General features: G+C 39.9%; 1 protein-coding gene across 1 annotated transcript; it reads right to left on the bottom strand.

The window, feature by feature from the left end:
• Positions 1 to 1,056: 1,056 nt before the first annotated feature.
• On the bottom strand, positions 1,057 to 20,187 carry map1b (microtubule-associated protein 1B). The gene is made up of 7 exons (XM_058617297.1): positions 19,733 to 20,187; positions 17,472 to 17,573; positions 10,550 to 10,632; positions 9,561 to 9,701; positions 4,186 to 9,307; positions 3,862 to 4,100; positions 1,057 to 3,428 (listed from the first exon to the last, which is right to left on the bottom strand). Exons 1-7 carry the CDS (start codon positions 19,914 to 19,916, stop codon positions 3,273 to 3,275), a joined length of 6,027 nt encoding a protein of 2,008 aa, XP_058473280.1. The 5' UTR covers positions 19,917 to 20,187; the 3' UTR covers positions 1,057 to 3,272.
• Between the last annotated feature and the right edge of the window lie 4,946 nt (positions 20,188 to 25,133).

The following is a 25,133-nucleotide window of genomic DNA, read 5'->3' as shown; positions in this document are numbered from 1 at the left end:
ATGCGATACATTTGCTCTCAGAGTCTGGTTCACCAGCTGAGTGTCCACATGCTGAGAGACATCAAACGTATGTACTTGTGGTCTCCCACTGTACAACAAAAGGATATTGAAATGTGGAGCCATGTCATCTTATCTTGGGGCATCTGCTCTGGGGAGCTAAATATGTTCTAAATTATTATTTGTGCTCATATCTGTCTGGCATATTTCATATTCTAGGTATCATATTAAACCATTTAACTTGTTATGAGCTGCATATATTCTACTCAGTTGGCTTTTATTGTTTACCATTTAGACTGTTTTTTAAAATACATTTCTCCTTTGCATTAGAGGCCATGGCAAAGTTTCAGCGCTGATGCTTCACAGTCCTGGTTTCAAGCGAGTGCCAACTGCAGCCATTATATATTATACTGTTGCACATGTTTTTTATCTTGGAACCCACAACAAAGGGCATGCATGTTACGCATTACGACAATATTCTTATTATAGAGCTATCCCACAGTCGATGAGTTGTAGCTGCCCAGGATACTTTTAAATAGCTGGGATGAGATGCAGGAGGCAAATTAAGTCCGTGAATTACTCCAAAAAAGAACGTAGTACTTTTCATTGTCTCTGTCGACATGTTATCACTGTATGTAAATATACAACACGGTGGGAAGTTGTGAACAAGGAGATTAAATAAATGACTCATTCCTGAGCCTCTTTATCACTTACAGCCAATCACTGGAGGCCATGACAGCACAAGACATTAACACGGCTCAGTTCTCTCTCATTATAATAGAGGAGCTGGTTTGTAGCTTGCAGCACAAGCACAGGTTATTTCATGCTTGTACTGTATCCCCTAGTTCACAGTAATCGACTAGATTGAAGTGAGAATACAAAGTGAACAGAGTCTATTAAACATATTCAGCCCCACGAGTGGTGTGAAAAAATGGAAACAGTATATCACTCCATTGCCTTATTACATTTACATGCTTTAAACCAGTGAACATACATATGAGAACACACCGTCTTTAAAATACAACACAACTGGACTCCAAGAGATGACAGACGCAGAAGTGTGTTCGTTTCAGATTTTATTGTGGTTGTTTTTGCGTGTTTGTTCTTCAGTAGTTCCTCTTACATCAGGTTTGCCATATGAGTTGAGGGAATATTGCACACAAATATCAGAAAGCTCTAAGGGACACTCACTTTAAACTAATTGCTATTGGGTATATATGAGTTTTGGGGGAGAAGGGGCGGAGAGGGTGCATGATCACGAGACAAATATACCACACACAGCTGCAGACAGACGTTATTAAAGTTCTCCAGAGAAAGATAGGGAGAAAAAGGCAGAGATAAATAGACGGAGAGAGGAATAGAGGAAGAGAAGCGAAAGAAGATAGAGAAAAGAGAAATGTCAGTTTGTGAGAAGTCACTTCAGAGTTGTGTAGGTTTTGTTGTTGATAGACAGAGTGGTGTTGCCAGGAGTGCTATTTCTATGAACACCGAACGCTATATCAGACATATCTGGTGAGTTTGGTGGGTTGTTTTAATAATCCAGAGTGCTAAACGCCTGTTACCACTTGTGTGTCGATTTGTTAAATGACCCGTCAACGTTGCTCTATACTTGTTGGTTTTGGTATGTGTCATGTTTGTGTTTAAAGTGTCTCGTTTTTGTTTTTATACAAACTTTCATCTAAGCCACACGTCACTCACTCTCACATCTCCATGTGCCGCCCCTCTCATCGATTTGCCTTGACTGGAAGCTGTTTCCCTTTCATCCTGGCTACCAAGGAGAAACTCTCCATGTCACAGGAAGGTTTTGTCCTCCCTTTAATGCTCACACTGACCTGATCAATCCACACTGTGCTGCACCTAGAACCATGGTTTACAGTGATACAATTCCCCAGGCAACTGCCTTTGTGACCGTACTTCACAACATCATGGCAGAACTTGCAGAAATCATAAAATGTTCCTCACATGTATTTATCTATCTAGCCTATATAGCCCTGTTGTTCTTAATGCAAGTCTGAGGAAAAAAAATCCCCCATTAAAAGAAGAAAAGGCAGAAATCCTAACGTATCATACCCCATGCACATCTTTCGACCATTCCAACAGCCAAAAAGCTATTTATAATTATAATACAACGCGTTAGAAAAACAAGACATTTTAAGGTTTATGAAAATATCCTGCTTTACCAGTCGTAAATAGGGAAAAAGACTAACCCCGCCCATAGTTCAATGATTACATAAAAACTGGAAACCACAAATACGTTTTGATTCTCTCCTTTCAAAATAAATTAATCTGAAAATAAAACAGGCAATCTGAAATAGAAGACAGTCATCTAAAAATTTTAACATTTAGGAAAAAAAGGGTCCACAGGTTAACAGATGTGACAGAGCCAAGGGCATTCAGAGGCAACTTTGTGTTGCACAGCATGAAAGACCACATGGACAGAATGCACAATAATTTAAATGTAACACAATAAATAAATAAATAAATTAATAAATAAATAACTATTGATATATTAATATCAAAAACTTAACCCAGACAAAAAGTCCACTTAAATCAAATACAACCCAGTGAATTAAAAATCATTTTCACGATGGGAGGGGCACTCAGTCTCACATGTGATGAATATGAAGTCAGACGCCATATTAATGCCGATCAGATTAATCGTCAGTTAATATTAGCCAACATTCAACCATATCCATATAACAGTCCTTTTACGTACAGTATTTAGACTTTACCCACTCTCCGACCAGTCACACCTGATCTTGTGCATTCACCTTTGACCCTCTATAAGGCAATAACAGAAAACATACTGGTTTATCCTTTGGTTGTGGACGCCATTATTCAAGATTATATCATGTGCAGGGATGTTTTGTTCCTTGACGGCACTGACTTGATGAAAAGCTCTAACATAACAATCTCATTACACTAACATCATCATTACTTGAGTGAGGTTTTTTTTTTAATTAGACAGTAATTGCTAGGCTGTTGGGGTTCTTTTTGTAATGTCCTCCAATTCATTATTATAATCAACACATTCATTATACATTAACCAATTGTTCTTTCATTGGAACCCCTGAAAGCAAATTTGTTTTATCATTAATCCTCATTTCAGATATTTGTTTCAAGGTTTAGTTCACAAGAAGTATAATTTACTGTATTTGTTGCTTGTCTGCTTAGGTTTGATGCTACATAGATTTGTTTCCCCTCTACAAATAATGACCAATCCCATCATCAGTCACAAGGCCTCCTGATCCGCAGATCTCCCCTGCAGTACCAGCTCACATCTCAATCTTACAAGCTGGGAAGGACTCGTCCTGCATGACAACTGTGCTGCTGCTGGCTAAGACCATGATGTTCAGCTCCTGCTGCTTGTCGTGCGTCTCTTGGTACCACTCCCTCAACACGTCAGTGTCATGGGTTGGAATCAAAGTGACCTGCCATTGGAGAGGAAGGAGGTTTGTCTGAGTTGTCCTTTCAACCACATTATGTTAAATTGCATTACAGTAATACATATTTTTGTTAAGAAACAAGATCAGACTAACATATGTCAGCATGTTTAACAGAGAAATGCAGTAGAAATGGTAAAAGTTACTTCTGAAGTTTGATCAGTTTAACTTATGACAGCCTAGAACCTGTTATTTCCCCTGTTAACCTCACAATACAGTATCTTTCTCAGTTTACTCACCCTTAGGTTCTACTTGATAATTGATATACAGTACTACTGAAGTTCTTTCAAGATTCTAAATTCACTCTCTCTGTCAATCAAAACAAGTAACCCTGTTGGACAAAGATGCCAAATCTATAGAACTCTGCATACATTTGTAGTCAAATGACTGTATAACTGTCCTATGAATGCTTGGAGCCTACCTGATTGTTGTTTCCCCACTGGGCCTTTCCTTCCAGCAGAGCATCAAGGACAGCTCTACTGGGCTCCTGAGCTGTCTGATCATTTCCACTGACCACATAGTAAGAAGAGCGCACACGCTTGAAGAACTCAGCATCCACATTCTTGGCACTGCAGTGATTAGGGATGTAAACCAAATCCATGTACATGGGAGGACAGTTGGGCAGTGATGCCGCACCTGATACCTTTCCACCACCAGTACCTGAAAAGAGCAAAATATACCCTTTCATTTCTTAAAAAATATCAAGCAAAGTCATGTATGATGACAATGAGTACATTGAGCTTACCTGATGTGGCACTTTTCACACCCCTGGATGCAGAGGTATTTGTTGCATTTTTGACATCTTTCCCTTCTCCGACAATCTTCTTGGGAGAGTCAGCCTTTGTTTCCTTGACCTTTGATAGACCACTCTTCCTGGCTGGCGAGGAGGTCTTTTTTGAGAGTTTTTTCTTCTTGGGCTTTTCATCTGTGTTAGCGTTGTGGTGATTTTCTTCAGCCTTAAGGGCCTCTGGGTCCACCATACAGACATCATGGTGGCCTGATGATGGAGCAGAGTCCCTGAAAACTGGGGGAGGGTCAGCATGCCTGTAGGTCAGGGTTCTGTCAGTAGGCAAAGTCTCAGACTCATCTTCAGAGTCAATGTTAGCATCTGCCGTAATAGAGGGGCACTCCTCTGTTCCTGGAGGAACATCTGAATCTGTCTGGGAAGGAGCAGATTCACTGATGGATGTAGGTGGGGTCTCCTCACATTGCTTGACAGGAAGTTTCCCACCCGGGGGTGGTGGCCCTCCTCCGGACTTGACCAGAAGCTTCTCCTCCTCCAGAGCACTCTCCTCATTGATGAAATATTCCAGAGGGTTAGGGTTGATAAAAGATGGGGATAGTTCAGTCTTGGGGTGACGGTACTCACATGACGTGACTAAGCAAAGGTCAACATCTGTCTTAGATGGAGCAGTGGGGCTTTTCTTGGTTGTGTCAGGTTCCCTAGAGCCACAGGCAGAACTGTAACTGTACAGATCAGAGGAAAGGGGTAGATATGATGGGGAAGGAACTTTGGGGCTCACAGGGGATTTTTCCTCATGTGATGAATCCTTGGATTTAAAAGGATTTGTTTCGATTGCTGGGGAAAGTGTCTCATCTTTTGAGAAGGTAAAAGAAGACGATGGAGAAGCAGCTTTGGGAGGTGAGGGTGACTTGTCATCTTTCGGCTGTGTGTAAGTTTTATTTGACATGCATTCCATGGAGAGTGAAATTGGGCTGGTATCTTTATCAGGGGAAATGTCTAGTACTGGGGAAGGCTCATTGGACTGGGGAGAGTGGGGGAGAGAAGAAGCTTTAGGGGTGACAGGAGATTTTTCTGTCTGTTCAGCCACAGCATTTGTTATTTGGCATGGGGTTGTAACAGATGGTGTGGACTGAGATGCATCTGATGGGGTAGCAGAAGTGGCATGGACAGAATCACTCTCTTCAAAAAGCAAAGGCTTCTCCACTGTGGTGCCAGGTTCTCCAGGCAGTCTTACTCCATCTGAGGGGCTGTACTCAACCTCAGTTGGACCATTCTCTGTGGCACGTGAGCTACCTCCCAAAGATGGGTGCTCTGGAGATTGCTTACTAAAGTCCAAGGCTAAGGAGTGATCAGGGGATTCCTGGCCAAACTCTATTGACATGGTAGAGTGCTCTGGGGATTTTGCGTCCAGCATCTGTCTTCTGCTTTTTGACTTTGGTGAGATGTCTGGGGAGATAGACATGGGCCGGGGACTATCTTCTTTGGATGGCGATCCCTCAGCCTCCTGGAAGGTGGTTGGTGTCTGAACCACAGAGACAGACAGCGAATCATCGACTTCTGTGGAATGTGGAGAACCTACCTCAGCATGAAGGGAAGGAGAGTCAGTGGTTGGCTCTGGCAGGGAGCTGGTGGCCAGGGAGGCAGTGGATGCTGAAGCTAAATGTGAAAATGTGTCTTCTGCTACCACTTCTTCCAGAGGGGTTCCTGACTTGTCTGATGTGGTACCCTCAGAAATAGACATTTTACTCTCTTCTTTGACAGCTGTAAATGGATTGTTGTCGGAATCATGTTTGGCCATTGGTGCTGAGGACAAGACTGGATGACTGTTTTCTTCAGCTTTCTTATAGTCAGCATCAAAGGGTAATTTGTCCTTTGTTGGAGAGTCGGGCTCAGTTGGAGGTGCACATACTGGAGAGAACAGTATGTGTTCCCTCTCTATAGGGGAGAATCTTTCCTCTTCTGGTTCATTGGGTTCTGGTGTAACTCTGTTGGAGGAGTCCTCTTTATCACTTGTGAGCTCCACAATTATTGGACCCTGCATTTTGTCGTCTGACACTGGTGGAAGAGTTGCAGATTTTTCATCTACTGGTGACTGATAGTAAGGTGTGTGACCAGAGGACTGAGGTGAGTTTGCTCCTTCCAGTGTTTTGTCATCTGGGCTGAGGGAGGAATCTGCTGTTGCTCTTGTGTAGCCTGCCAGTGTGGTGGACAATTCTATTGGTGCAACAAAATCAGATGGAGAATCAAATGTATCTTTGCAGTCCACTGAGGGAGAACGAATAAGTGGTGCTGTTGTGGAGTCTAAACTCATTCTAGCTGAGTCTACATCTTCTTGAGCTGTGTCATGCTGCTCAGCTTTCCCTGCAGGGGCAAAGTCCTTGCAGAATCTATCTTCTTCTAATTGTGAGGGTGTAGATATTGTGGAAGCAGAGTGGTTGTAGTCATGGCCTTCTGTGGCATCACTATGAGAGTGCTCTGATCCTGGCAGATCCTGAAGTGGGGGAATCGTCATCTTATCAAACTCTCCAGATGCTGAGGTCACAATCCTATCTGCATCTTGCAGAGGAGATTCAGTATCGTAATTTGGGGTTTCATCACTCATAACATCCCTAGGAGTCAACATCTCATCCATGGGAGTAGGTACACTGGAGATCTCAATGGTGGACTGAGTGCAGCCAGAGGCGACAGTGTAATCCTCAGGGGCTTCATCTCGGTTCTCATCATCTGAGGCTGTTGAGCTCTCAAAACCGACTGGGAGCATTTCATCGTGAATGGATGCAGCTGGAGAAACAGGTGAAGACACTTTGGGTGAGGCAGTCAAAAAGAGATTTTGTCTTTCCGTTTGTATTTCACTTATGAGCTGATCCTCTAAATTTGTATTGATCACATCAACATTGTCTTCAACACTATCACCTGGTTTGATTTCATCAGGTCTCTCAATGTGTTCCTCTTCACTGGGAGTAACTTTATCTAATTCTGTTTTTGGTGGCTCATAAACTTCCTTGATCTCTCCTTTCTCTTCATAATCTCCTACCTCAGATGTGTCCTCCATTACAGTGCCCTCATCTTCAAATTTCTCTAGATTTAGTTTTTCCTTAACAACCTGTTCTTCTGGAGTCACTCCACTGTCACCTTCAGCCTCTGTTGTGGTTATACCCTCATCTACAGATTCTAAGGCCTCAGGTGACTCTTTGGTCTGTATTATTTCTTCATGGTGGATCATCACAGCCTCTTCTTCTTGATTTTGTTGCACTGTTGCTTCATCCTCCACCAACACTTCAGATCTGAGCTCCTCAAAGTCCTTTGTCAGGTCCTCTGGTGAGGACATCAGAGATCGTTCTACTTCTGGATCCTCTGCAACAGCAGTGGCATTAGCTGCAAGTTTGCCATTATCCACCTTTGTCTCTTTCTTTGTAACCTTTGGCTTTTCTTTTAACTTTGATGATATTCCCTTATTTGATGCATCATCTTTTTTCAAGGGCTTTGGTTTGGGTGCTAGATTTTTTTCTTCAGTGGCCTTTTTCACATCTTTAGAGGGCTTTTTAATGTCTCTCTTTTGTTCTTTCTTTTCGTCCTTTTTCTCCTTCATGGGTGAGTCTTTTCTGAAATCCTTTTTCACCGCTTTCCTTGCCTCCTCTTTCTTTACCTTTTCATCTTTTTTACTTTCTTGTTTGAGAATATCTTCCTTCTTTGCTACTTCTCGTTTAACCTCCCTTTTCTTATCGACAGACATCCTGGTCTCCTTCTTCACAACTTTTTCAGCTTTTAGTTTCATTTCGGACTTCTTCTTTTCAGGAGTTTCATTTTGTGCTGTTATCTCCGACTTTGCTTTGGATTCTTTCTCAGGTGCCTTTGCCTTTTTCAGTGGGACCTTTTTTTCTGTCTTTTGTGTTTTTTCATGAGTTGTTTCTGCATCTGTGTTAGCCTTTTCTGGTGCTTCCTCCTTTGAATCCTTTCTGAAGCTCTTGATTGGTGATGGCTTGGGGGTAGACTTCAGACTCTCTTTACTGTCTGTTCTGTGTTTCATCTTTGCCTGCTTTAGTGTTGGTGTTGAGGGCACGTTAGAAGACATTGCCTTTTGAGTGACAACTGGCTGCTTCAAGACGTCCAAGTGCTTAAGCTTTTCTAAACCTTCAAAGATGTGATGCTGGACGGCATTTCCAGGAAAGAGAACACGCACAACCTTATCTGTGGGATTTGCAGGGTGCCACACAATGAGCGAAGAAATAGATGTCAAGTAAGAGACAGGGAATTGAGATTCTTTTCCATTTGGCAGCAGAATTGAAGCTGTGTCTTTTTCACTACCAGTCCACTGCTTCATGAAGTGCTGCATCTCTTTGCTATTCTTTGAAGGATTAAGCACATACATCTCAAGCTTTCCGACACCCATTTTCTGAAAAAGTATGACAGGCTCTATAGCGTTTCCAACAGGCCTTTGCAAAGGCTCTATCCTCAAATTTAGCTTGGAGACAAATTGCTGAATACACGCTGCCTCCTCAACATTCCTCCGCACTCTATAGTCAGGTGTGGGATGATCCAAGTTCTCGGGAAGGTTCACAAACACAACGCCAATATCTGGAGAGATCATGTTCTTCACCCAGTCACTGTTAGCTGTCGAACCCTGTGACTGTTCCTCCTCAGCCTCTGCGATTTTCCTCTGCAGCATACTGTTGATGCCTGGCAGGTTGTCATCACCGATGTGAGTCAGCAGGATGGAGTCTACCCGATCCAGGTGTCTCACCAGCTTCCAAAAGCATGACCTCCTGTCTGAGCCACCGTTAATGAGCATGTTAAAGCCATTCACAGCAAAGAGAGCAGAGTCACCGTGACCGCCGGGGAAAATGTAACAGCACGGTTTGGAGAGTTTGAGAAACCCACCTGAGGTTGGTGGTTCTAACATGTCAAAAGGAGATGGCATCTCTACTGATTCAGATAAATACTCTGAGAATTCAGAGAGTCCCTCCATTTCAGGAAGTATGAGTGTGGAGTTCATTTTCATATTAATGAAGTCTTGCAGGTTGTGTTTGTCCAAGTTGGAGTTTTTCCAGTCGCCTTCTTCAGGGCAGAAGAGAGTAAGATGAGCTTTGTTTGCTGGGTGAACGGTGCTGAGCAATTCCCCAATCTAAGCATGACAAAAAAAATTATCGAGAAATGTAATTATTGACAAATCAAGATCTAGTAGTAGTTAATTTTTGGGATAACAACCACCATGCACTTTTGAATTGCCCAAACCAAAAAAATATACTACTTTCACCAGTAAAACAGCTAAGCAGCAGAAACACAAGGTGTTTGGCAACAGCTTATACAGGTACATGTTTGGAAAGCACAGTGTTGTAGATCATTTGTGGACAAACATAGACCTCACATTTTCTCACCTCTTGGTCGGTGAATATGTCTATGAAATTGAAGAATGAGAAGGATCCAGACTGGAGAATCAGCTCTCCAGTCTTTTCAGAGCATTGCCCTGAGAGAACTAGCAGCTTGTGTTTGGCAGTGTCTGATATCATCAAACGAACCTGGAAATCAGAGAAGGAAAATGTTGTTTTCCATCATAGCGTTGAAAGCATCTGGGCAAAATTTGAAAGAAATAATGTGGAAAGCATTTATGGTCCTTGGAAAAACATGGGACTTTCTATTGCTATCAAATAGTTTAGGGAAAAAAAACATTACTATTTTAAAGGGAGATGATATTTTGAACCCTTCTGCTGCAGCATTCAGCTTGAAAATGTGATCACTTGAAATATCATGTTACCCAAAGCCATTAGTTAATTAGCTGACCCATTATGTTGCTGTCCGCTGTGCTGAGTTTCATTTTATCCATCTATCTGTCTGCCTCCCCCACTCTTTGTTGCTGTTTTTTTTCCAACTCCAGCATCATCAGCTGTTCTGGGCAGCAGTCCAGGTCAACCCTGCTGTGCCCTGTAATATAATTAATGCACAATTTGACTGCAGACAGGGCTAAAAACGTGGCGGAGACACAGGAGAAAATCTTGTGCCATCTATGCTTCCGACCCCAATATGTTTCCCTTCCCATTAAAATGTTGTACTAACAAAATGCTGCGATTGCTTTTCTTGTTGTAAATGAGAAATCAGTTTTGTCCCTTGAGCTTCTAATTGCTCCTATTTTCCGACGACGGCAGCAGCAGCAGCAACAGCAGCAGCAGTAGCACACAGTAGTCCATACTAATAGTGGATAATTAGACAAACAGTCAAGCCTGAGTAATTTTTCATTTCCAGGCAGTATTTTCTTTTGAATCTATGCTATTTGAATGTTTTGTGAATCAACCCCCATTAACAGAAGATGGGGAGGAAAAGAGTAAATCAGTACTGAACAGTATGATGAATGCGTTAGGGCCCATTTTACCTCAGTGCTGACTGCTTCATCTGACGGGTTTATAAGTACCACCGTTTCCAGGACATTACTTTTGTGGTGAAGAATTCTCTGTCCTGCAATAAAACAGAAAACATTTACAAATAATTAAAAAACTCACAGTCATACAATTCTAGCATAGAAGCTCATGCTTCTATGTTTCTTGTAACAATATCAAACTATCTCCTTCCCCAGCCCCACACGTAAAATATAATAAATATAATTTGCTGATTTAAACTAAAAGGGATTAATACTTAATTAATGAATACAACAAATGAATAGGCTATTTTCATAATCGCTAAATGTGTATTTTCTGTTATTTTTCCTGTATCTTATTGCTGCTTTACTTTGGTTTCTGATTTAATAAAATCATCAACATCATCTTGGGGATTAGAGAAATGTTACGCACAGCATTGAGAAAAATTAATATCATTTAATATAAAAAAATATATATATAAACTATACTATATTATATAACCTCTTTGTTACATGGGCTCAAAAAAACATATGAACTAACATGGCTGTGTAAATGTTAATGGTCTCTGCAGAACAGAGCTCTAAGATGGATGTTAAATCTCTAGAGATTTAACATCCCATCTACGCTGAATCCCGCTGCTTGGTATCAAAAGATGTTCCCGCTCTTGTGATAGAACATAATCTCCGATGTATTCTAAGTGACAAAATTGCATTTGTAATTAAATTGCAGTATTATTTTTCCTTAATAACTTTTTGTAGGACAAACGTGAAACAGTCATCATTCATCAACAGACGTGACACCAACATTAATTGACTTTTTTAGCCCATCGGGGGAAAGCACTTCAAAGACAACGATGACAAGCATTGTCATGTGTTAGGAATGTTAAGAAAACATGGGGCAACATTTGCATTCTGCTCAGTTTGTGGTCAACAAGTAAAAAAAACAAAACAGGAAAAATGACATGACATCATCAATCAAACAATATTCATAACAGTAAACAGACGGAAAGAATCAGCACATCTTGGAGCTCCAATTCAAAGGATATTTATTGCCACTGACGTCTCGAGGACAACAAGCTCTTCCCCGGGCTATTGATGAAGGCAATATCTATACCTCTTTAACTAGTGTTCATTGTTATTTTGTTAATATTATCCTATTATATCAATACAAATGTGTGAATAATGATAGACTTGTTACAGATGGTAACACATGTGTGATCAGTCCAAAACACAAAAATAATAATAATAATAGTACAAATATGTGAGAAGATGGAAAACTGGCACAGGACAATTCTTAAAGTTTTCTTTTTTTTTTGGGGGGGGGGGGGGGTTAATGTTTCAATGATTATCTAAGTTGCAATAACAATACAAAGACTGCAGGCAGTCATGATAGGGCCCTCACGTCCTCAGTGTCCCCCAAGCAAGTGTCCTGTCCTCTATGCAAGTCGGGGCACTTCTTAATTCGTGGCGAATGGTCGAAATTCACTAAAACGCTAATGGTTGCCGTAGCCAACGTGTTTTTTTAAGTCAACGACAAAACCCGCTCGGACAAGTTCGCTCTCGTCTTGTACACCAACATTCAAAATGGCCGACATCCTGTTGAGTTGAGGCCATAGTTACGGTCGATTATTTTGTCCGTCTTGGTCTATATCATTTAATTTGGTGAAAGTCAATTTGGCCTCTGTTTACACCTTAAGTGGTGCTATAGAATTCTTGAGCGATACACAGGTCCAGGAACTATGCCAATATCACATTTTCGACAGACAAGTGTTTTTATGCACATTAAGCCCCTCAAAAATGACCGCAAAACCACAGATATAATAATAATCTGAAAGATAACCAAAGGTTCCTCACACATATTCATGCCAGGAGCCGTTTCGGCCCCTGCCATTCATGGCCCAGGTCCTAATAATGTGAACCCAATTAGAGTTTGGTCTCTCTATGATGAGGACAAAAATGTTCTCCCTCATAAGACGGAGCAATCAATCATGATGACTGACCATGATAATGACTTTGATTTTATTGATTTTTCCTTTTTGCTTCTGTGCATTTAGGGGGTTAACGTCAGGTTAACGAAATGAGATGAACACAAACTAACTCTGCACACCTCAGCCCCAAAATCCAATCATTTTCTTCACATCAATTCCAGTTTTTTTTCCATACTAAATCCCCTGTTTTATTTTACTAATGTGGATCAATATCCTCCATTAAAAACAAAGAACGTGCTGCCACTGGAATGCTGCAATTTGGACTGACAATATATATGCATGTATTCCTTGTGAGCTTCAGAGGGCGGCGAGGTGTCGCATTATGACCCTTAAATTCAGAAGCACTATTAAAAAAGGAGAGAGTGCCTCATCCCCCGGGCGGATTCCTCCATACATATTTCATATAGCAGATTCTCATCATGGAGCCGATGAACCAGCTGCTTCCTCGCAAAGGGCTGTCAATCCATATGGAAAAACCTTTTCATTCATTGTTAATATAGAGAATCCCCCTCTATATATATATACTGTAATAGTCTTTGGGAACGCCTACTCCCTTTGTGATGTGCCTTTTATTAGATTCATATACTGCTCCAATAGCAGAATTATTAACAAAAAGTACATTTGACGATAGTAGAAAGCATCTTCTCAGAGCTTTGTTCTTGAGGGGCAGCAGTTTGATAAACAAAGCTCCTCGAAGAACAAGAGACTGAGAAATCACTTCTCCCTGGTCTGTGAAATTAGAGAACAATCATTTATCAATGTCTTTCCTTCATCCTGCTACTGTCTTACATACATAAACCTGAAACAAATATTGTAATATACAGTAGAGAAGCGCTTTCTTTGTGTTGCTCTGTGGGTGACGCCCTGCTTCCTGGCCTGTCTACAGCCACACTCTCACACTAAGGTTTGGTGAAGCACAAGGACATGCCACCGCAAACCATTACCATCGAATTGCCGCGTGTCCAGGCTAACCTGTCAAAAAAAATGACAGATTGTGCACTGGAGCTCGCTTGACCCCCAGCAATTACCTTGATCGATGTAAAAAAAACCTTAACGCCCGGCGCAGCTCCGTCTCAGCGGGAGACAAGATAATGCGACATGCGCCACTGAGCATTCTCCTTCTGGCTGAATTACAGTGCAAAACTGGTGTAGCCTGCATGCCATAGACTGAGCCAGACATGGGGACATCAATGTGGATGGCACCGCACCAAATATAGATCAGTGGAATAAAAAAAAAAATAAAAAATCCAGTGCCTCCCGTCTTTTGAACACAATTCAATCCCTTACACAGGATTATGGATTACACTTTATCTCCTCGGGAGGATTCCTTGCATGTGTCAGCACCTTTCTCCTTCCTGTCATTTCCTTTTCCACCACAACAAGATAATTGACCCCAGTGACTTCCAGCGGTGGAGATGAGATCCCCCCCCCCCCCCCCCAGCATGGTTTTCAATGTCACTTGTCCCCGTATTTTCCACACCACTGTATTTAAAGGGAACAAGAATAATATATGATGTACTGTGTGTGTACAGACTGATTGGCAGTGCGGCAGCATTAAGCCTGCTCACTCACAGATCAGTCAATCACGTGTGTCACAGTATCGATAACATTGGGCTTTAAACTCATTAGGAAATAGCCTGTCAAATCCAATGACAACATGGCAGAGGAAAAATAACAATAATCACTACACAAATGATGCTTTCCCAATTTCAATGCAAATGCAACTTGAATGACACATGACTAATCAAACAATCGGCTGATTTATTATCTGCTGATTGACCTTTCGATCGACACAGAACAAGGCAATTGTAGTGAAAACTGTTGAGAGCATTTTGATGACAAAATTAGCTCAGACAAATGTATGCGCAAAGGTAAATACAACGTATTGATCGACAGTGCACTGTTGTCTTCAACAGCCCTCATAATCAAGAGTCTTGAATGCTTTTGCAGGCCAGTAAATGGCCTTTTAAGTCTCCAGTCGTGTTTCAGGCTTCAGTGCTGTTGGCACTGATAGTCGAGTGCTGGGAAATCCATACATAATCAGATGTATCCTATGTCCATCAGGGACACACACTGCAGTTTTCCTATCTTGCCCCCTTTTTGCTCCGCTCCTGACTGTGAGGTCCAGGCTTCCTCTGCAGTAACATAATGGCCGACATATCATCATCATCATCATCATCATTAAGCAGACGGATCATTTTATTTAGCCTTCAGTGCTGCTGCCACCACCATAGAGCCACCTGCTGATCTGTTTGTTATTGTTTGATTCAAGCTTTGTTCAGAACTAAGAATCAACCCTTTAACACTTAAGCCTTAAAATGTCTTATTTTAACCATAAAATGGTCAGAAAGTCCAGAATAAGTTTCAATATCTGGCAGTTATTTACAATTGACTGCATGTTAAAAGAGTGTATTAACAATTTATAATGAAGAAAAACAAAAAGTTTTATTTAGAAAAAACACCGCAGTTGTACATGAACACCAGATTTTGCTATTGTGTTAAATTTGAAATTTGAACAGTAGAACACGTAATTAAACATTTGGTTGAGTCTTTGTCTCACTGTCCAAAAACAGGCCAAAACATGTGGAAAACATATGAAACTATGTGCAGGGGTTTTTTTCAACTCTCTTCTCTCTGGTGACAAACACGCCGATTCGTCGCCTTCCTGCAACGGCGCGAGTGAAATGACCGTAATAACCACACATCGCGCAATTATGGTAATGCTAATTACACGTGCTGATTGACTGAAAATACAATGGGCTATCCGTACATCTTTCTCGTAAATATACGCAGCTTCATAGCTTAACAACAGTTATTTCAGCACATGACCAGCACAATGCATCACACTTTTCCATACATTACATTGATCTTTTTATCTCACTGGCAGGTTAAAGGAAGCATATACTGTTTCAGGGACAGGGTACGACGGGACGTTTGCTTTGCAGTAGTAAAACAACTCTGACTCGATCCAGGGTAACTGCCCTTTCTAAAACATAAAAGCCCCGTCAACGTCAAAGAAAACATTGACATTTTCCGGGGAACCTTTCAAAATGCAGAGGGAGACACTGACATCTAAGAATATAAAAATATAGAAGATGAAAAACGTGAGAAATTAGTTTTACTACCATCAAACATTGACTTTTCTTTTTAATGCTAAAATCATGCATTTATTTAAACTCAATGATGCAGCTCTTTCTTACCCCTTACATCTCTCTCCACCTCCATCTTAACCTACTCTATGTACCCATCCCTCCCTCATCCCCTTGTTTGCCTTTAACATTGTCCTCTTTTATTTCCACAGTCCCCCTCGCACCCTCTCTTGCTCAATCCTCTGTGTTCTCCCTTCTTTATTTTCATGGACTGACACTTTCCACTGGGGACTCGACAATGCTAATTACTCCCAAATCACATGTGCATCTTATCCTGGGTTGCAATGCAACAGCACACAAGAGAGAGAGAGAGAGAGAGAGAGAGAGAGAAAAGGAGGAAGAAGAATGGAGGATGGGAGAAAATGGCATGAACAAACTGGGATGAAAGGGTGTGAGGGTCTGGAATCCATTTTGGTTCTATCATGGGTAAAACACTGTTCCCACAACAAGTGTATTGCATCCATTCTGAGATTTGACAATCTTCGTCGGCAGCTATCGTCGACGAAACCAGTGACGTTATGTTGCTTCTCTTTATTGTTCACAATGGATTTGTGCCTCAGTGTGAAGCGAAGCCAAGCAGAAGCTTGAACTGCTGCTGACCGCCAAGGCCGTACTGTCCACTGACAAAACCACATGTCCTGACCCTGCTGGATCTGTTTTCATCTTCATGGAGCCACTCCCATAACTTGCAAACACTGCAGCTATAAATGCACCATGCATCAAAATGCTGAGAGTACGTTTCCAAGGAGAGGCGATAAAAGAAACTCCTCCGCTTTTGTCTACTGCAGGAGAAGTTATAGCTGACGGTGATAAGATAACCTCAAACGTGCCACTCCACTACTTTAATGCAAATAAATAACCTTCTGACAGTTACTAACTTGGGGGATGGGAATCAGTATTGGTCAGTATCGGTATTGGTGCGATACTGGTCAAAATCGGTTATCGGACAGATGTAAAATCCTACAGAATCCAGATTGTAAAAAATGTAAATAAACATCAGCAAAAGCATTGGAGCTGAGTCATGTTTGGGCTGTTTGTTTCTTCTTTTTTGGGAGAACAGTATTTGTTACACAGTTGGAGAATTGTGTCTTGAAATGACTCAGCACAAATGTGTTGTTGACAGCTTCATAGGTCATAAATGGTCTAAAATGACCGTATTCGGACTAATATCATTTGTGATATTGACACAAAAAAGAAATATCGTCCCATCCCTGCTAATATCTACAATATTTACTAAACATTTAAATAAAAAGACATGAAAATGGTCACACTACACTGCAAAATGATGTTTTCAAGATGACACAGATATGTCACTATTGGAAGTATTTAAAATGACCTTAATCAACCACAACAAAGTCTCTGCTGCACTATTCACATCATTAGAACTGTTACTTAAAATGTATGTACTTTTGGCTGCTAAATCGTTCAGTTGATATATTATAAATAAACTAGAGAAAGCACCCAGAGAGAGCAAACCTCTCCCATGGCTGCTTAGTTTTAATACACTTTCCTATCTTGCAAAGTTAACAATGTCCTCATCACTACCAAAATCCAATAATTTCTTCCTTAGGCCATAACCTACATACCTAAAAACCTTCATCAAAATTCAGCTATTATATTTTTAGTGATGCTGCTCAGAAACAAACAAACAAATTAGACAAACACCTAAAAAACAAGCTAACGAGGTAATTATCCGCACAGTTCTCCCATCATTAAATATAAAAAAGAGTTCTTTCAGATTTTGTTAAGGATGCAACTTAAGCTATAATAAATAAGTATTAATGGGCAAAAATGTCCATTTACCTCTGACATCTGCAGAGAAACGAGCCGAGTGTCTGGAGACAAACAGCTTCAGTTCCTGGTCCAGGTTGCAGTCGATGAGGTTGGTGTCCCATGAGCGAATCCCTGCAAGAAAGACGCAGGAATTAAACAGGTTAATATTTCAGAGAGTTAACCAATACAGGGGGCGACGGTAGCTCAATGGTAGAGCTCGTCGTCGTTCAACTGGAAGGTTGAGGGTTTTGATTCTCGCTAGTTGACGTGATGGTTGATGTGTCCTTGGGCAAAACACTTAACGGATGACGGATGTGCCGTGTCATTGGGTAAGAACATGCACATAGATGAGCTGTATGAAAGTGTGAGTGAATGGGTGTGAATGGCTGTAGTGTAAACCATTTACCATTCAATACACAGAGCCGACATTGCAGAGAATTTGGAAACAAAAGTAGGAAATGTGTCTTAGTCTCACTTGTGTGTCACTTTTTACTGATCCTCAACCTCATGTTCATTAAATAAATCTAAACAAATACAAACTTGTTACTATAGAAGGAGTTCTATAGCCCTGTTTGTGTTTTACCAATCCTTCCCACCCACCAACACACACACACACACACTGGCGGCCTTCACTCAGCTGAGTCATGATGGCATCATCGTCGTCATAAAGAATACAAGCCTGACTAATGTCTGTGCAGCATTAGGTGATGACACACAAGAGTAAATAAAAACAGAGAATTAAGTGTTAATCTCTGATACTTGTTTCACTATATTATACACTAATGATGGATTATAAGTGGAGACGACAATAACGTCCATTTCTTTGTCCAGTCACTTATACTACTACTGAGACAATACGAAAATACGCTCACATGCATAATACATTATCAAAACACGGAATATATGAGACATTAAAATTAATTTAATAATCGTGATAATACTGTGTCATAAAACTGGTGCCAGGACAGTGACAATAACTTTAGTTAGTAAAGTTAAAAAATAAACTTTGAATTAAATTTGAACAAAGGCAGTTAAATGAATACAGTTTTTATGGACCCTTTAACTCATAATGCCTTATTTTTACCACATGCTGTTGGGGTTTTTCAGTTGTCTTAATAGTTTGTATTGATTGTTGTGTCTTATTGTGACATTTATTGATCATTTTTATGGGCTGAAAGGAAGCTGGGGAAAAACAAATGCAAGACGTTTGCATTTCACTGTGCACTGCACCTTTAAATGCACATACGATTGTAAACATTTGATGTTGTTGATTTAAAGCAAAAATAAAGTGGACTCTGACTCCGACAGTTGAATTAAATAGTAAACAAAAGCAAACCATTGAATAAAGGGATTTCTTTTAATCTGATTCGATTTATAAAAGTGTATAATATATGCAAAGCAATGATTATACACGCACACAGTAACTGCGCCATGTTCTCCTCTCCTCTCTCTCCCTCACATACAGGCCTCCACAGCAACTGTACGGCTATTCAAAAACGCCCTGCTCTCTTTGAAAATCGGTTCTTGTGGCTTTCCGTAGGGACCGCAGTGCGGACTGAGCCACGCCCACCAGCCGGTGTAGGATGGATGAGAGAGCTGGATGCGAGATGATGATGATGATGATGGAGAAATGTTCTCACACTTTTTTTTCTTCATCATTATATTAAACATTACAATCGCAACAGAAACATTTTGTGCCACATCTCCACAAACACTGACATACTTATTATACAACATTAGACCCACGCGTGGGAAGCTTCGCTCTCCTGAAACAAAAGCCTGACGCAACCAGAAATAAAGCTCGATAATGAGCTGCGTGCGTGCGCGCGCGAGGAAAAACAAACGCAGCTGCGTGGAAATGCGGGACACGAGAAATTGTAGACGCGGGGATTTGTTGCTGAATCACTGGCTTGTCTTGTTTTATGAGAGGACTTGATTTGACCCACGTGTGTGAGGAACAACAATTGGGCCTTGTTTTGGGGAGAAAGAGAACAGTCACAGTGTGTTTGTTAAAAGTGGGTGCGTACGTGGCACCTGTGTCACGCACTCACCCCCCACACACACCTCACACACACAATGTGACTATGGCGACAGATGATGGGATGTTACAGGGAGGGGCTGGTCTACAGTCCCGTCAATGACAACATCACTTTTACACAATGAACAATCGCAAACTTCACTCATTTTAACGTCAATTCTGCGCATTATCGTGCGTAAAGTTCCACCAGCAAACATGTTTATTGACGTAGAGATAAACATGAAGTTGAGGACTCAGTGGCATGGCTGCGTACCTTTCTCTATGTCCGCAATGGCACATTTGAGATGATCCTCCGTGATGATCTCACCGATCACAACCAGCAGGTAGAATTTGCTGTCGTTGAAATGCGGCGAGGGTCCGGAGGATGTGGGCGATGCCGCGGTGTTGCTTTGGCCGCCCAGAGTCTCCATTTCTGCGGTCTGTACCAGAGTGGCCATCCTTCCTCTCTCCTTTCTCCTCTGTGTCTCTGTGTCCTCTCTGTGTCTCTGATTGTCTCAGTCACAGCAGCAGCAGCAGCCTCCTCCCTTTACTCAGTGCACAGCATCAGACAGACAGGGAGACAAGTCTCCAGACATACAAGTGGAGTCCTGATAGGAGTGGCTCTATGCTTTTATAGCAGCACACATTGTGTCATATTCGGTAACCGGGGAAAGAACCGAACACAGCACCGGCCTTTTTCTTTTCTATTTTTTTTCGCAAACTCACTCCGCAGCTGATGTCATCCGCCCCCGGAAGTCACCGAGAATATGTTTCCTTAAACAACGCACAGTTAAATTAGAAGCCAAAACAAAACAAAAGATGCTGAATGTTGCCAAACTCTCCAGAATTATCCTTTAGAAATAACTCAAGGATGTATGAAGATTGTCAACGATAATAAGAAAAGTTATTATTTAATAATAAGAAAAGTTATTATTTAATTTATCTTAAATGTTTTCCATGTATATTAATGTTTGTCAGTTATAAATATACACATGTATTAGACCACCACCCAAAGCCACATCTTACTCTAAATGAACAACATTTATCAAAAATACTTATTTTTAAATGTTTCTGTAATGGTCATGGGACCGATATCACAAACTCAAGTATCTACTGATACCGATATTAGTCTGACTGATACCGTCATTTTAGACCATGTATGAACGTATGAAGCTGTTCATTCATTTGTCATTTCCTGAACATCATTCTCCGACTGTCACAAATACTGTTCTCCCAAAAAAAGAAGAAATAAACAAGCCCAAACATGACTCAGCTAAAATGCTTTTGCTGATTTTTATCGACAGTTTTACAATTTGTGAACAGTGAAACATGTGATTTATACGATTGTTGGATTGTATCGGATTTTATATTTGTATCTGTCCGATATCCAATCCAGTGATTTTGACCAGTATCATACCGACACTGACCAATACCGATACTGATTCCCATCCCTAACACATCAGTATGTAGAAGCATTTTCAACCAATATGATATTTGTAATGCTACAACACAATTATTATTGTTATACAAAGGTTTACCTTTTTACTGTTAAGATATGAGCATAGGTCTGTTTAGTGGGACGAGGCAATGAATTAATGCAACACACAAGACTTTCTCGTGTTCTTCTCAAAGACTGACACGAAACGTGACACTCTGAGGAGTTAAGATTCTCAGAAGAGCCATTTTTGACCCCTCTCCACCCAAATGTAATTAATCTGGAGCCACAAAAAAAACCTTTTGACCCATAAAATGAAGATAACATGTATTAGGTTTTATATATAGATTAACTATAACTATAGTTTGTTGCATTTATGAAATTTAAGAACTCTACAAAAATAAAACTCACAAAAAAACCCAATAAATAAATACAACTTTATAGATCTTGTAGATGGAGAGGACGCTTCGTTCATGTTTGGCACAAGTTTGTCAGGTTTTGGGGAGGTTTTTTATATATATAGTTTTTCACATAGACATAGGATGGAACACATGTCTTAGTAGCCGAAATATTAAAACACATTATTTCTTGCTTTGATCTCTAAATAAGAGGTGTCCACTTTAAAAGAAACTACAAGGAGTCACTGCAGAGGAGCTGAAGTGCCCTGATTTAAGGAGGAAGGAGGCATTATTGAAGGATTATGGATCATGGATTCATTTAGCAAGTTAACCCAGATAAAAAAACAACAACTTGATTTTGCTCTTTTGTTTTGTTGATGCACCTCCAACTCCAATATACAGGAGAGACTTGTGAACTCATAACATGGAGACTACAGTATATTACAAAGAGGAAATGTGGCTTTAAAGGAGGAGTGTATGAGAGATCAGGTATGAGAGAGACTGTTTTAAGCTCCTTTTTATAAACATTGCATCGACTGTAACTTAACCACAATGACAATGATACTGCACTTGAAGACTGTTTAAAAAACATCAGTGTAAATCCCATGCAATTTTTCCTCGAGCAGAGATTCCTTCAGCCAAGAAACAAGATCCAAGATAAAAGTATTCGGGAGAGATTCTTTTTTTCTTGCATAATTTAATGATAAATTGATGGATTATAATGTCATCTATGAACTATTGCAGACTTAAAATTAAACAATTCACTATTATTGATTAATCATCCATTGAAATTGTTGTTTTCGCAATACTATTACAACCATATTTAGGTATTTATCCAAGTTTTTATTTTAGAAAATGCCGCACATGCCATGTCTGTCTCCCTCACAGTTGAATCAGGATTTCCCTTTTCTCTCTTTTATAGTGAAATGTGTCCTTTAAACAAAGCGTATGTTTTCATATGAGTAGAATCAGATCACAGACGGGGTGATAGAATGGAGATCATAAGCTTGTCACATTTTATTAGAACAAAAAAAAAAAAAAAAAAAGAAAGGAAATAGTGTGTATGTTGGCAATGAATAAACAACATGAAAGATGCTCAGTTCTTCCATGGAGAATCATTTTAACAGGTGAAACTGTAGTGAGAGCAGAAAATACAGATTTGACAGATTGCTACACACATACACAACAACCCTGACCTTCATCCCCGTGGTATTGATGGGATTGAGTCTCATGGATGGGGTCACAGCAGGTGCATGACTCACTTATATAAAAAAGGCTATATACGAGGAGCAGGAGTCCACGCAGCAGCTCCTGGATGTGAATATTTTAGGGCCTTTGTGGCCTGGTGAGCTGAGATTTGTCATTTTTCCTCCCGTGGCCATGGGACATCATATCAAACATTCATCACACATAAAATATAGAGAGTGGCTGCAATCACATGTAGCCACAGATGAGGGTGAGAGGTGTGTGTGTTATTTTCTGGGGGGTATATTGATTGACAGGACAGCTCAGATATTTGTGTCTGTGTCAGTGAGTGGACAGGCAGATCCAAAAAGAACATAAAGGATTTGAATAATTTAAACAAAACAAATAGATTTATTCAGAAAAGGAAAAAAGAAAGACAACAACTACCTTAATCATTTTTATCTCATCATATATTGTTTCACTTATTATTTGACCGTTTATCCTTTAAATATCAAAATAAATGTGTTTGCTGCATCAAAACATGGTATTATCTTGTGGTTTTTTGGGAAGTTCACACAGTATCATACAGTGAAGTGAATATAATTAACGCTTAAATGAATATGTTCTTCTGTTTGACACTTCCACTCTGATTCAAACACCATCTTATGAAATATTCAACACTAAAATGGGATTTGACAATTCCATGCACCATTTTAAACTGTTTTTAGAGCTCGATAAAACAAAAGTTAGCAGCTCAACTCTAGTTAGAAGAAGTTGATGATGTGGCCAGAAATGTCAGATAATTAAAGACTAATGTTTGTTGAAAGTCAAAGAAACCAGTTTACTGTGTTTAAAAATATATATATATATATATATATATATATATATATATATATATATATATGTATCTTAATTGACAAAAACACTTGTCAAACATAACAATTACTTCACAAATCTGAGGCAAGATATTAACTAAAAAAAAACAAAAATGTGTTGCTTCTAAAAGTGTCTTTTCATTAACATTTCATTGATGCACTGAATATTTGATCCAGAGAGCTTAGTTGCTGTATCAGGTGCAGACAAACTTAGCTTATTGGCAACTTAACAAAACATTGAATCCCCACATGTACACAAAACAACACAACCAGCGTCCCATGCCCTGTCCAGCTCAACTTTTAACCCTCGGCTCTTCCCTCTTGTGTCAGTCTCCCCACACAGGTGGGGGGAGCGACTGCATATATAGGGAGAGCATCATGATTACAAAGTAGCTTCACCTGTGACTGCGTTCATGAGCCACATTCACACCTGCAGCTGATTGCTGGCCACGCCCACCTCCACACACACACACACACACACACAAACATATATATATATATATATATATATATATATGTATATATATATATATATATATATATGTATATATATATATAACAAATAAAGCTTTGCTGATCTACTAGCCTTAACCTTTCTTATCTAAAGAAATGATTTTTCTTTCTCAGGTTTTATGACATTTGCTGACAGTAATGAGAACAGGTTTCCTTTTTTTTTTTTTTTTTTTTTTTTTTAAACAAAGCCCTTTTATAATCAAGTGTCTGCTGAACACCTGTTTAAGGAATAATTAGGCTCACCTGAATTCTTGTTAATTAGGATTTTGCAGCCGAAAAAGCAAAGAGTATTTTTGTAGTACAGAAAATGTTAATTCTGAAAGTAAAGGTTTTCTGACAAAATCTGTCCTACTCATTTATGCTGAGCATATATATATATATATATGGGTATATATATGTACATATATATATATATATATATACACATATATATGGGTATATATATGTACACATATACATATATAATTTTATTTAGTTTAGTTATTTCAGTTACAGGTATTCACAAATAAATGCAGGTATAAATTGTGAATTACTGCCCAGCTCAACCTACAGTGCAGCTTTAGTCAAAGCCAGTTACATTGTTAAATTATTAAACCGAAGCAGCAGTGCAGTATGACTAGTATGAGGTAGGTTTCCCCTTGTTGTTCCAGTCTCCTGCTTTCTTTATCGTGATTTAGTAATTTCAGTCTGAATTATCTCATTTTTTCCTTCCTTGTTTTAGTGCTTTAACGTTTTATAAGATATTCCCAAATTGTAGCATATTTCTATGGTTACATCAAAAATAATAAATATAAGGGTGCGAGTTCTCCCTAGATCCAACACATTACTGACATTTACCTGCAAATCCACATTGTAATCAAATCACTATGTGAAAGGGTTTATTTTCATTATTTGTTACCATGGAGACGATTATTTGCCCCGGCCGTAATCAAGACCATATACTGCCACAGTGCTGCTCAGGAGAGAGAGAGGAGGGTGTTTGTGCTTTTTTCACTATTGGCAAATAACGTTCATAATAGCACATAAGAGTTCTTGTGCGATTAAGACCATGTGTTTGACAACTAGAAAGTGTTCATCATGAGGAAAGGTCCACATGCGATCCATCATTTCACCATGAGTTATGAATGTTTCAACTCAACACTAATAAATTCAATTGCAGCAGTAAAAAGAGAAACAATTATTTCTGTTGTGAAGTCGAAAGGAAATTGAAGTAGCATGTGGACTGGAGCGGTTATGAACTGACCAGTGCTTCTTCTCTCTGCTGCTGCT

Source organism: Solea solea, chromosome 19 (assembly GCF_958295425.1).
Source record: "Solea solea chromosome 19, fSolSol10.1, whole genome shotgun sequence".
In the NCBI taxonomy this organism is placed as follows: domain Eukaryota; kingdom Metazoa; phylum Chordata; class Actinopteri; order Pleuronectiformes; family Soleidae; genus Solea; species Solea solea.
The sequence above is the reverse complement of the archived record's forward strand: the minus strand, read 5'-3'. Positions and strand labels throughout refer to the sequence as shown.